Source organism: Limanda limanda, chromosome 8 (genome assembly GCF_963576545.1).
Source record: "Limanda limanda chromosome 8, fLimLim1.1, whole genome shotgun sequence".
NCBI lineage: Eukaryota > Metazoa > Chordata > Actinopteri > Pleuronectiformes > Pleuronectidae > Limanda > Limanda limanda.
The window spans coordinates 19,014,506-19,028,309 of record NC_083643.1 but is presented as its reverse complement, the minus strand read 5'-3'; the positions used below and the strand labels follow the sequence as shown (position 1 = coordinate 19,028,309).

The window sequence follows — 13,804 nt, the reverse complement described above, 5'->3', positions numbered from 1 at the left end:
TACTTGATAACGTGTTACATTACAACATGTGATATCTGCAGTGAATGAATACGTCCTGCCTGCTGCGCCTGATCAGAATCTCCTGCTGCTTTGTTCATGTGTGAAAGGCAAACTCTGGAGAAAGTCTCTGGAGTTCATGTCTGAAAACAGCTTATGAAAACTACAACCAATGACGGTCAACCACACAAATATTGCGGCTATTGGTTTAGGCTGCGACGCAAAAGCAAACGTTTCATTCACCTCTTGTGCTTGCACAGAAAAGCAGGATTTCTGCAGGTTTAAAGAAGTTAAACTTTAGTCTTTTTAAGACAGTAGTGAAGGAAATTTAAAGCATCTGTCAGATATGAAGGAGTATGAAGTCCCAGAGTTATACACTTTTCCATAATTAAAGATATAGTCAAGAAGCCAAGTTGAGTACAACCCTGGAAACACTATGTAATCTGTCAAACTACAGGCAGAGACAGTAGGTATCTATAAGCATCTATAATCTTTGCAGAAGCCAAGCTGAGTGTTCTGAGTGTTTCTAGACTCACGTCAGTTCCATGTGGTTTCTTGGTAGTTTTATCACAGCATGATAATAACTGTAAGAATTACAACACACAGAGACATTCAAAACATGCATCCTGCCAAAACTAATTTGAATGTAGCGTTAAGTGAACGTTAACATAGTTAAGACCAACATAGTTTAAGAGACATTCTAAGACTCAGTGGAAACCGACGCACAGATACTAATTTCGTTTTTTTACTTGAGCCCACTCACCAACACTGATGGAAGTGTCTCATTATGAAAAACCCTTTCTGTAAACGTTATAAAATCTGTAATTTATGATTCCATTGATGTTTTTTCTCTCCTTCAGGCAACGGAAAGAGCAGAAGACAAAGTATGCTGTTCTAGACTCTCTGGACGCTCTTTTTAGTTTTTTGACCATTTGACCATTTGGGAAGGATCTCCAAGCTGTACAGTCTCGCCAATGGATCAGAGATCTGAGATGGATGTTGGCGTGGAGCAGTACCTTCATCATCCTCATCACTCCCCCTCAAACTTACCTGGGAATCTCGTCCACAGTGCGACCCCCCCCCCCATCCCTTCCCCTCTAGAAGAGACGTTTATATACTGTACATCTATATTTATTGAGAAGAGAATTTGCTGCTAAATCCAACTACTGTCTAGAATTCTAATGGACTCAGTCACTTTAATGAGAACATGCAATGTATATAGATTTCCTTTTTTTTTTGAAGTGGTGGTATTTTCAGTTGTTTATTTTTTTTTCATTTCCATTTTCATACATAAAGACTCCTCCACCTCAAAGCTCCTCCTCGGTGTGAGTGGATGTGTGCAGCTCAGCAGAGGGACGTCTCTGTTGGTTTGATTCTGTTGCTACCGCGCTGCACACAGAATTCGAGACCATTTGCTCTGAAGGTTTCTGAGGCCAGCTCTGATTTAATAACTGATCATTTCATCCTAACTGGAGGCTAATCCGAGAGAAATGCTGCCAAGCTCTGTGGAAAAAAAAATAAGAAAAAAGAGATTTTGTTTTGTCAGATACTGGCAAAGAGTCATTCCAGGATGCTGTGGTCTCTGTTGTGACCAATGAACAAATGCAGGAGGGAAACTGGCAGCGTAGACTTATTAACAAGGGCATTAAAGGATTAGATCCGCCTCCTAAACAAGCAAACTCGTGAACAACCTCCCTCATCCTCGTTCTTCCTCGCCTCAAGTCGGACACATTTTCTCCTCCGCTCAAAGAGGAGAAAGCGCAAAGTGAATTTCCGGCGTCGGAATCCGTGATGCGGCCTTTACAGATGTGTTCTCCTCCTTTCTGCCATTCCCATCTCCATCAACTGTAAAAAGAAGAATGCCTCAAATGGCTACCTTTTATTTCTCTGGATTGCCTCTATCGTTGTGTTGCATGTCTGTTCTGTCGTAGGAGGAAGCACACGTTCAGGGAGCATAGCTGTAGTCCTGCCCCCCCCCCCAGTGAATAAGAAACTAAAGTCAAATCTATTTAACAGTGTTACAGGAGATGTTTTGTATGATATTCTTTAACTTTATTTGTCGATCATTGTTACCTGCTGCAGATGAACTCCCATATTTGAGCTTTTTTTTTTTCCAGAGTAAAGAATATTAAATCTAATGTTTAAACAGAATTCATGGGTATTGGTTTTGATTTTCTTTCCCTGACACCATAATAAATGACATTAAAGATCTATGTTAACTCTCATAACTCCAGGTAGATACAGCAGGTATCTATTGTTCACTCAGCTTTTCAGTTTTCTTACAGCGTGCTACTATCTGTAAGAACTACATCACACTGAGACATTACAAAACTCACATCCTGCCAAAACAGTCTCTTAAAAAAGCCAAATTTAGCAGTAGCATTAAACATTAACGTAATTAGGACTTACCTGAACATATTTAAGACCTAGTCTGTAATAGTAAAATTTACACCGTTAAATTTAACACCTATAAGACCCTGCAGAAACCCTGAATAAGGGGTTATGAGATCAAGACAATTTTATCTGAAGTTTAAACAGAATCCACATGAACATCCACGTTGGATTTTTACCTTCACTTGTAGCTTCAGTAAAACCTTAAGTCGTCCGTATTTCAGCATTCAATGCTTGGTTTATTGAAAACGACATGACGTTCTTCACAATACAAAAAATATACAGAATACATACTATATACCAAGTCCATTATAAAAAAAAGAACATTACAAGCGTTACAGAGGCTTTTTTTCATTGATTTGAAATCTCGTCTTCATTAAAAGATTTGTTTGAAATAAAGAGGAAAAAATAGGACAACAAGGCACAGCCGGTACTATCGGAGAAGCATAGTGCATACATTACATACAATACCACACAATGTGAAACGACCTGTTTCACACTGATGAACAATTAAGGGAAAAAAATATTTTTTTTTAATCTTTTTTCTTTTTTTCTTACAAGACTAAAAAACAACTGAGCTCTCTGCGCAGAATGAGTGGACGACTAGCCTTTCCCTCAGCTAGCTACACGTCACTACTGTCTGTGTTGAACAGGGTCAAGTGGAAATGTGCTGTACTTTATCACAAAGAGCCCGACGCCTCACAGACATCCCGGCGTATGGCTTTTCTTTTTTTTACCAAGTGCTTTCAACCACTGTAATCCGAAGCAACTCAAGTGCAAAACAAAAAGGTGAGGTCACATGCTGTCACAGGACTTTACTGAAGCAAAATATTTGACAAGATGGGGGAAGAGATGGCTGCTGCTACTGATGAGGAGGAGGAGGAGGAGGAGGATAGAACCTTCAACCAGAGATGGATGAAGATGGGAGGTTTTTTTTTCTTCGCAGACCCTGGATCAGGATTTGTGGCTGGAGGGGGACAGGAGCAGGGAGGAGGGTGTTCCTTCCAGGTTTGGCAGGGGGACAGGCATGTGTCCGTTGATTAGGCTGGGGAACTGTGGAGGAAGAGAAAGGGCCCGAGAGTTAGCGAGGCGGGGACGGACGCTCTATGAAAGCTGCTTTCCGCTGAGGAACTGCAGCATTGTCACCGCTCTGGCTTCCTGTTTTTTTTTTCTTTTTCTTTTCATTGTACCTCTTCCTTTTTAGTCTCTGTCCCCTGCACCTCCACAACAGACGAAACAGTCAACAGTGTTTGTGAACAAAGAATCCGGTATAGTGTGTGTGTGTGTAGGGGGGTGTGGTGTGGTGCATGCATGCATGTACGTTTCTCAAATGAGGAGCAGCTCTCAAACCAGTCCGCCCTGTTCAAACCGGCTCCCCTGGGCTCAAACAGGAAGTATTCACAGGATTTCCTCTCCAGCTCACAAGCGCTGAAACAGGACACCTCTGCTGGACCTGCTCACTAACGCACAACTAGGTTCACCACCGCTGCTATTTTGGCAGATCTCAAAAAACGTCTTGTTAAATAAAGTCTCTTTGTCAAGTTAATTTGAAGGTGGAGACCCAGACTCCTCATTTTAAAGGACAATATAGAGGCTTCATGATTATTTCCTGTTGGATAAAAGAAAATTAATTGTTCAATATCTGTCCAGGCTATAAAAACTGGTGCCAATCCTTTTATTACCTGTAATAATAGATAAACCAGTTGTGTGTGTTTACATTGGTTTATTTGAATCTGTCATAATCGTTATTGACGTGATTTAACAACTGCTGGGAAGAACCAGGGATTTTAATTTCACCTGCAAAGTCTCACAACTTCCTGCTTGGCTTCCAGTAAACAATTATCCTATCGGCACATCCTCTGTTCTCACCTCCTGCGTTCCCGTCACTTCATGCCAACACCTGTCAGCGTGTGTGCGTGTGTAATTTTGTTTTCTTGGACAAGGTTAAAAGGGAGGTAGTAGTCCTTCGGGTAGCCTGTGTCTATGACCTCTATATGAACATAGCCTTCCTTGACAAGTTGACCAAATACCAGCCCATTGTTGCTAAAATGAGAGACCTAGGCTATACATGTAAACTGGTAGTATTGATATTTGGAAGTCTGGGGCATGTCCATAAGCTTTGGGTCAGTGGACTACGACTGGCAGGACTTAGTAAGAGACAATCTAAACAACTAGCAAAGTTCTGCTCTGTATCAGCTGCTACAGGTAGTCTTGCTGTTTGGTGTAGGAGATGTTTCTTGTACCCATGAGTCACTAAGCTGTATTTAACCTCTGAGTAATGTTTGAATCCTTTTTGCACGAATATGATTGGTGGATTAAAATAAATTATTTAAAAGTGCGAGTGTGTGTTTGTTTGTTACCTGGAACAGCGAGCTGTGGCCCTGCAGCCGGGCCGGGCTGAGTGGGGCGACCGGGCTCAGGCTGCTCCAGAAGTGGATGCCCGACAACAGCGGACTGTGAGCCAATAACAAACCGGAGGGAGTCTGCGGGGGGGGGGGGGGGCACAGGAGGAGGAGAGTGAGGGAGGTTTCTTGTAAATGAGGAAAAAAAACAGTGGAGACAACATTTTTCTCTAAAGACAAACAGAGACCCACTGGTTGCGGAGCATTTCTCTGAGGGCCTCGGGTAATGCGAAACATGCTGGAATAGTAAATGGACGTGTATTGGCGTTCGGAAAAACAAACTGGCTGAGCAGGAAGGAAGTCTGTGCGGGTTTTTTCTTTTTTTTTTTTTTTCTTCCAGAATACAGGGGTGAGGTGGGGAGGCACGGTGGACAGTGGGGGTTGTTGTTGATCGGCGAGGTGGAGAGGGGGAGAGGGGTCCTCGAGCGCTGGGAACGCCAAGTCGAGAGAGAAAACATGTGAAATCAATTTCTCCCTCTCTCCCCTGGTCTTCTCTCCCCCTCCCCCCCGACTTTCCCCCCGTGTCACCTCAGAAGTGAGCCAGTGTTGCGGAGGGACCGGCCCCGCTCCCATTATTAATGGAATTATTGGAGCATATGGCATCACTTAGGGCCTCTTCCCGGCTCTCATAGGTCGAGCTCAGGGAAGATTTCTGTAAATCGCTTGTTTTCTTCTGATCTCACTTTTCTGCGCTGCCCAATAAACAGATGTGTAAAAGCAAGTTTGTGAGTTTGTGGACAAACCTCTGATGTGGGAGGCTCTATTTTCCCTGACGCACCTTCAATGTAAACACATTGTTATTATTATTATTATTATTATTATACCTTCACCGAGGAGGGACAGTTTCCTTTTGTTGGCTCTTTTCACTGAACTGATTATCACCAAACATGGTAGAGGGGTGGAGCCTGGTTCTCAGGAGAACCAATTATATTTTGGTGGGTTGCAGATTAACGGGCAGATCCAGTTTTTATGATAAATAAATAATTTCAACTTTCACCAACTCCTCCTAGACGATCATGTGTTGGAGTATTCGACCTTGGCGGAGGCATGTTGTCTACTGAGAGCTAGTTCTTCTTATTATATTAAATTGAAATAGATCATTAAATATACAAGTTGAGTAATGAGAGATCAAAATGTCTGAAGTGGGTTGAATTTAGCTCAAACTTTCTGGACTGTAATCTTCAATCCATCTTCTATTAGTGGTCAGATGTTTATGACTATACAGCTAAAGACACTGATTGCTAACACACTGAATCAGCTGCACTACTCAGACATATTTCTACCAGAACTTCTATTAGCAGCACATTCTGGCAATAATCCCCAAAAATAAAAAGGAACAGTTACACATTAAATTCATATAAATGAATCAAAATTTACTGAATTTGTTCAAACAACGTTAAATGCCTTCATAAAAAGCCTGAACATATTTAAGCCTTACATACCACTTCACCTTTTTGTTACCTTCCCCTTTCTGATTCTTCAACTTCTCATGACTCAAGTGATTTTTTTTTATTCCAGCATCACGCGCCGGGTTTGTGCCGGATGTTTGTCGCTGTGTCTCAGAACTAAAGGACACTGACGTCATGCCCCCCCCCCCACATCACCAACCAGACCACTGCACAGAGGGGATGGAAACAGATAACATCAGTAAATTATGCTCTTTCTTTGTAAGATTTGATTATTATCGGACTAACTACCTCTGCTGTGGCCGGCACAGAGACATCATCTCTAGTATGCCTTAAGTTATTGAGAGCAGAAAGGAGAGAAGTTGTATTAATGTGTCCCTGGGGAGCAATGGGGGGGGGGGGATGAACATGAGCAGAGAGAGATCAGGGTTATCTCAGGTGTGAGCAGGTCCACGGTGCCATAAGTCACCGATTTAATTTCATCTGTGAATTTAACATGTCTCAGTCTACGCTGATTTTAAAAAAAACAGGACAAATAAACAAGATTTAAAACAGAAAAAAAGAATCAGGGAATCTTAAATCCTAAATCGAATCTGATTTCTCCCTCATCGTGCAGCTGAACACACTCATAATGTTCATTCAACCGTGGAAATCGAATAATGTTGAGACAGTTCGTCCCAACTCTGCAGCAGAAGTTCCCATTAACAGGTTTCCCTTTCAGTTTGCTTTAGGGTTTGATCCTGGAGACTGGGCTGCTCCTCCATCATGTGAAGCCTCCGTCTGGTTCTGTTCATCCAGTGTTTTGGATCATTATGCTGTGTAGGATGAACCACTGACCAACCAGTCAGTCGTGGTTCCATTTCTTCCCCCCGCTTGTTCTGCCAGTAATATACAGAACTACTTCCTGCAGCACAGTACTGCCCTAATGATCCATCAGAGGGAGTCGTAACAGTTTGTTCCAACACAGTCTTGGATGTAACCAGCCAAAAATTGCTTCTACATTTACAACAACAGAGAGGCTGCAAGTTAACCAGTTTCTTAATCTCTGAAAGTTTCATTTGCACGATTTTTTCAGTTTCGGTTGAGGGTTATTGATTCCTGGAATAGTGGAGGTTTTCTAAAACATTTGAATGGTCAAGTATGTTGGGAAACATGTGTTGGGAAACACTTTGAACTGCTGGTCATTCTCAAGATGACTAATACAGTGAAAATGTGGAGTCAGTAAATGATCTGAATCATGTTTCTAGAAAAGAAAGAATCAATCCTGTCATACCTGCGTCCAACAAGCTGCCAAAAGGGAATTTTAGACGAGTAATAATTAGAGATGCACTTTCTTTTGCACCAACCTGAATCTGGATATCTGCTGATACCATGATTGTGATCATTATAAGCAGTAGTAGTAGTATTCTTAAGGTTCTACAGTAGTAGTAGATGTCATGAGTTCCACAGTAAGAAGAGAATCAGGACTGTTTAATAACTACTTATGTCTGTGAAGTGATGTAGTATTTAATCCATTTGTGCTGAGCCATTTAGGCCATGTGCTTAAAACTGCATTATTACATATTTACAATTCCTCAAATCATCAGGCTTTCGAATCCGGACCAGAACTGTGACGTCGATCCGATAGTGAATCGTGTTACCATCTGCACTCAATACCAAAACTGGATCTGTTCTGCCTGAACTAAAACCATCACTGAGGAGAATCATCTCACCTGTGCAGTGAAGAAGGCCGGAGTGAGGGACCCGGACGGGAGTGCCGGGCTGTTGAGGGCGATGGAGCCGATGTCGCTCCCGGCCAGCAGCAGGGACGCGGCGGAGATCTCCAGAGCTTTGGGCTTTTTGCTTTTTGGTGGGAGTCCATCTCCTTGGTGTCTGTGACTAACAGAACTACTTCTACCACTGCTGCTGCTGCTGCTGCTCCTCTTCTCCGGAGGCTGCAGGGCTCGCTCCCGGTGCCCGGAGGACAGGTTGAGGGGCTGGGCGCTCTGGTCAGAGTCCTCCTCCTCTAACTCTTTGACAGCGGGACTCCAGCTTCGGCCCGGCTGGGGGTGTGGGGAGGGCGGGGAGTGGGAGTGGGAGTGGAGCCTGGACGGCCTCGGGGAGATGTAGGACTCGGGCTTGGCCGAGGGAGGGGAGCTCCTCTCGTTGGCGCCGAAGCGAATGACCGAGCGCGACTCGTCCTGCCGCTCCCGCAGGGCGCGCAGCAGCTCGCTCTGGTTCTGCAGCGAGCTGATGCTGAAGGAGGAGTAGAGACCCGAGTGGAGGTAGTCGTTGCGACACTGCTGCACCCCGAGGGCAGCCAGGGCCCTCCTGTGCACCTCCTCCTCCGCTTCCTCCTCCTCCTCCTCCTCCTCTACCTCCAGCTCAGGGGCCTCTCCTTCCTGGAGGGGAAACCTTCCCGACGCCAGGCCCATCTCCACCGCCTGCGGGTCCATCTTCAGGATCTCAGGGAAGGACACAAACTTATACACAAACTTCTGGCCAATCACCTTCTTTATGATGTTCTGTGAAACAAACACATCAGTGATAAAGGGACGTTAAAAACAATATACAGTTATGCAAAACATGATGACATTAAGATATTAAACGCATATTGATTATCAACGTTTCAGTCCAGAGAAGGTAAACTGCCTCACTGAAACAGTTTGTGTGTGTTCCGGTGTGTTATGGCTCTATTGTGCGTTTGATGAGAAAGAGGAAGTGGACGTGTCTATCGGGTAGACTGTGGTTTCAAGAGAAGCATAACAACGGATCTGTTGTTGTTCTACAGCATTTCGCAGGCTGCCTTCAGGTCCCACCAGCTCTAAAAGCTGCTGTGACATGATTTGTTGTACGACCACACGGTTCTACTTCCTGTTCCTGATCAGCGTTCAGCGTATCTCACCTTGTCGTAGTAGTAGCGCAGGGCTCGGCTCAGCTTGTCGTAATTCATGTTGGTCTTGTTCTTGCGCAGGCCCCAGAGCTTGGCCACTTCCTCCGACTTGAGGAGCTTGAACTCGCCGTCCGTGGACGTCCAACATATCAGGTGCTTGTGGCTCTGGTCCAGCAGCAGCTGCAGCAGGAACTGCCACAGGGTGATGGCACTGTCCATACCTTCAGGAAGACAGATCAGTGTGAGCAGTTGGACTCAGGCACAGAATATGCAACATGAAAGCTCTCACTGTTTTTTTGAAGGTAGTTTTCTGACAAAAACACCCAAACTTCCTGTGTAATACTAGTTCAAGCATTCAAGAACAAGAGGAAAGCAGCTCTTTCCAATCGCCTATGCCAGTTATTATCTATGTTTAATAATTCAGTCAATTAACTGTTCACTCCTCAAACACATCGCCTGTGTGAGGAGTTAGTTTAGAGCAAGAGGAGCTGATGTTTCCTCTTAATTAAATGCCTCTTTACCTGATTCTCCGCACAGACTAAATTATGCGAGTGGCTGAAGAGGGACAAGCCTGTTTAAGCTCTAACATGTGGTGTAAGAAAGAGCAGAGCGCTGATGAATAGAACAGTGTGTGTTGAAGACTGCAGTGTAATGTAGCAGCAGCGGGCAGAAGAGAGAAAAAAAACACACACATATAAGGAGGAACAACAGCTCAAGCCAGAAATATGCTGCGGTTCAACCTGGCCCTCTCTCCACAGGAAGTATGACTGGCCCAGGGTGGGTTATTCCTTTAATAGAGGAATGTGCAGCCTCGGAGCTCCTGTCTGCCTGCTAGCAGCTCACATATTAATAATTTTGTTTAAGAGAGGAGGGGCTGTTTCCGCCACCGCAGACTGCAGCGCCACAAAGTGCTGAAACGGTCGGCGGATTAATCGATACGTCAAAAGTCAGATCGACCGGCTAAATGTTATTAAGCCAATTGGTCAGTAAGTCATTTATTGAGCTAAGATGCCAATTTCATATGTTTGACTTTTGGACTTTGGATCAGACAAAACAAGCAATTTGAGCCAAGACATTTGAGAACCGCAGAGAGATGAAAACTGGTTGGCTGCAAACTTCAACCCTGTAATGAAAAGCACGGGTGATGCATACCCTGCGTGTGCACTGTATATAACCCATTCAGCCTTTTTTGAATTCTAATAATGCCAATTCATAATGAGATCCTTATGAAAGCATTTACACCATATAATGAAAAAGGCTTTAAGCTATAGATTATGTCTTATATGTTCGCAAAAAAGTAAATGTATTGCTACGCTCTATGGCAATATTCTCTGACTGTGTGATAACATATGATGGGGAATAATTGTAAAGTCAGAATTTATTTCTCTTGAGCTTTAACCTTGACCAATCAGCTACAAAAGTTAATCATCTGGAGATTATGTTCAAAGTACTATTCCCACCGAGTTAGGTGCAAACGTATCCAGGCATTGTTGAGTTCTTTTGAACGCACACACATACACAAATGGGCAAAAAACCTGCTTTGCCCATGGGTGGATACAAACTGATGAGTCAAAGGTTGATCAGATTCAGTTTGTGGAAATAGGGTTAAAACATTTCTCCTTCGAGACCAATTTGCACTAAAAGACAATAGCTAACAAATGAGCTATCGAAGGGATTGGACCATAATTATAGTTAGATCTGATTAGTGGGATTAATAGACTTAACTTCTACTGGTACCTTTATCTGATATTAACTGTTTCATTTGATAGTTTAGCAAATTTTAGACTGACTTGAATTGATCTTAAGTTCTTTATGTCAGACATCTTGCTTCTTTAGTTAAATAAAAAAGGAAGCAAACCTATAGTTTTTTTCTCCACATATAAACATGTAGTTTTTTTATTTCACAATATAAATATATTGTATTTTTGATGTTATATAAACATATTGTTGTCTTTTCCACCTTACAAATATCAACATATTGTCTTTTTTAATTGTATACATATGAACATGTTTAATTACTTTACAGATATAAAAAATATGGTTGTATTTTTTGTATCACACATATTTTTGTCAATTTTAATATTCACATAAAAATATTTGTGGTATGGTTTTGGCGACAGTATTGGAAATTGTCCCCCTCCACACAGTGCTTCATATTGATGAATCGGACCTCTTTGTCATCTTGTGTACTCTTCGGTCTAATCTGTGGATGTGCAGAGTGATTAGTTTCTGATTCTCAAATAAACAATGATAACAAACTGTCCATTCAACCCCTTCATACGGTATCTCTGTCCAGACAGGAGAGAGAGAGAGGGAGGGACGGCTGAACTCACTTCCGACACACGCTATCCCCTGAGTTTTTTATCTGCCATGTGAAACTACAAACCTGTCAGAGTCAGGACTTCCTCCTATTCTACTTCCAAGGACAAATGGTGAGCAGAGGGGATCCCACAGCAGGGGATCGTTTCCCCAGTCCTGCCACACTTCCCACTAAACCCCGGAGGAAGAGGGGTCAAAAGATCCAATCATTGTCCCCTTTTCGCAGCTCCACCCTGTAACCACACTTTGGCTTTTCAACCCTTTAAACCCAAAAGTCAAGCTCGCCAACACAGGGCCAATCAGCTGACAGGTCTGCAATTAGGCCTGAAGGACTTATAAACATTCACCTTTGCAAGATGCTGCAAATAGCACAGTGGAACTCTGAAACACCCTGCAGTCAGAAGTACCTCAGAGAGAGAGAGACCAGCATGAGATGTAAGGAAACAAGGTGATAACAACCTCACAGCTGACACCCTATGTGGATATAAGAGTGAGTGGCCCAACACAGGTCACACCGTGTCAGATCATCACATTTTGTTTTGCAACAACACAGATCCTAATCAGATAAGTTGAAATGACGCTGAGAAACCAATGGAACCAATGTTTTATGCGTCTTGGATCATAATTAAAGGAGATATGGGAGGTTGGAACTTTTTGGGGGAGTCCTCAGTAACTTTGGTCCTATCTTCCTTATTAAAAGTCACAGAGAAATTTGTCTTATATTGTTTTGAAATCATTTCCCAGCTCCAGCTGAACACTATACTGCCCAAATCTAAAAAATAACAGCATATCTATATTTCAAAATTGGTCAAACTTTCACCAAAGTTAGTTGACAAGACCTCCAGAAAGTTTGCTCTTTGAGTCATTTCTGAGATGTCATTAATCATCTGAACTTCTTAGAATGTTATGAGTGATCAGTGTGTGGTCATGTTCATGCAAAATAACAATACACTACTTTATCACTGGACTCCCAAGACATGCAACATCTCTGGCCTCATCCATTTTTAAGCCAAATTTATTGCGAAACTGAACTTGTGAATGTTGAGGTGGTGCTTAGCCTCTGAGACTGATGATGGATCATAATGGAAACAGAGACAGCCCCAGTTATACCTGCAGTCTTCCTCCACAGATCCTGGTTAAACTCCTGCTAGGAACATCTCCGGGACAGTGTTGGTGTTCTGCCCGGGGACGAGGAGCCCTGCTGCGGATGCTCCGGCTGACGAGCCTCGCCGTGCGCACAAAGCCGTCCACTGTGTTGCCTGAGCGGAAACTCCTAATGAGATTAGATGGTGTGTGCAGACATTACTTAGCCATGACTAAATCTGCTCTCTTCCTGTTCGCAGACGGTGGAAAACTCAACATGGGCACATTCAATAATGAAGCCTCGACGATAGACTCCGAGGCTTTGTGTTGTCTTTGCATCGCGTTGCGTCTTTTGTTTGTTTGCTTGTGTTTTTTGTGCGGGGAGGTTTCAACACTCGTATCCGGGAGCTGAAAGTTGCGGCGGCTCTTTACGCACAGCTCGGCGGTCTGGATCGCTGCTCCACACAGACTCGTTTTCAAGATGTTGCTCGGACCGGAAGACGAACACAAACCGTGCGTAAAAGTTAAAAAACGCACCCAGGCGATCCGAGTAGCTTAACACCAGCTAAACATGTACAGTCGAGATGGCTCAAGGATTTAAAAAAAAAAAACAACCCCAAACACGATCGCGTTATTTCACAGTTTACATCCAGCAATAAGGCACCAAAGCGCAGCTCATCACATAGAAAGAGTTCCTTTTACCTGGTCTGTGACGGTGTGTTTTTCCCCCGAGAAGCGTTACGGTGAGCCCTGGGTGATCCCTTGTTTTTCCATGCTTCACTTCTGCTCCTCACAGTTGTGCTGCGCTGAAATAGGATCCTGGGCTTTTTCTCTTTCTGAGCAGGAAGTTGGAGCAGGCAGACACAGAGCCGGCTCACTTCCTCTCCCCTACGATTCCCCAGGCAGTTTGCCGTCTGTGTAAACACACTTTTCCTCCCCTCCTCTCCTCCCGTGCCTGCCCGCTGACCGTGCGCCAGCAGTGGGCCTGCTCACACAGGATCCGCACACATGGTGATACAGAAACTCCGACTGCCCATAAACTGACATCATCACCATCGGTCCGCAGGCGAGCGCGCTGCCTTCACGTACGCCTCGTTTACTTCCCAGTCACAGGCCGAGAGCCTAGTCGTGGGGTTTTGGGGTCTATTACACCTTTATTACTGCGTTATAGTGTGTTACTGCACCAAACGAGCATCAGGATTACTCAGTTTAAAACTAGGATGGCCCTCAGTAGAGCTCATACCGCCGTTGAGGCCCAACAGTCCCCTTAAATACAACCAAGCTTTCAAAGTCCAAATTTAACAGATTCATTGATATGGATCCTTTAAATACCA

General features: G+C 43.7%; 2 protein-coding genes across 3 annotated transcripts in view; one reads left to right on the top strand and one right to left on the bottom strand.

Moving 5' to 3' along the window:
• The window catches only part of LOC133009467 (cyclin-dependent kinase 17-like), a 29,851-nt gene extending 27,703 nt beyond the window's left edge, over positions 1-2,148 (top strand). For both annotated transcript variants that reach the window (XM_061076975.1, XM_061076974.1), the window contains one exon: positions 858-2,148. In XM_061076975.1, coding sequence (XP_060932958.1) covers positions 858-895 — 38 coding nt within the window. In that variant the 3' untranslated portion in view covers positions 896-2,148. The remainder of the gene's footprint in view (positions 1-857) is intronic.
• Positions 2,149-2,600: 452 nt separating this feature from the next.
• On the bottom strand, positions 2,601-13,480 carry LOC133008784 (ETS domain-containing protein Elk-3-like). Its single transcript, XM_061076092.1, has 5 exons — positions 13,173-13,480; positions 9,081-9,289; positions 7,909-8,700; positions 4,749-4,871; positions 2,601-3,441 (listed from the first exon to the last, which is right to left on the bottom strand). The coding sequence occupies exons 2-5, from the start codon at positions 9,285-9,287 to the stop codon at positions 3,343-3,345; spliced, it is 1,221 nt and encodes a 406-aa protein (XP_060932075.1). The 5' UTR covers positions 9,288-9,289; positions 13,173-13,480; the 3' UTR covers positions 2,601-3,342.
• Between the last annotated feature and the right edge of the window lie 324 nt (positions 13,481-13,804).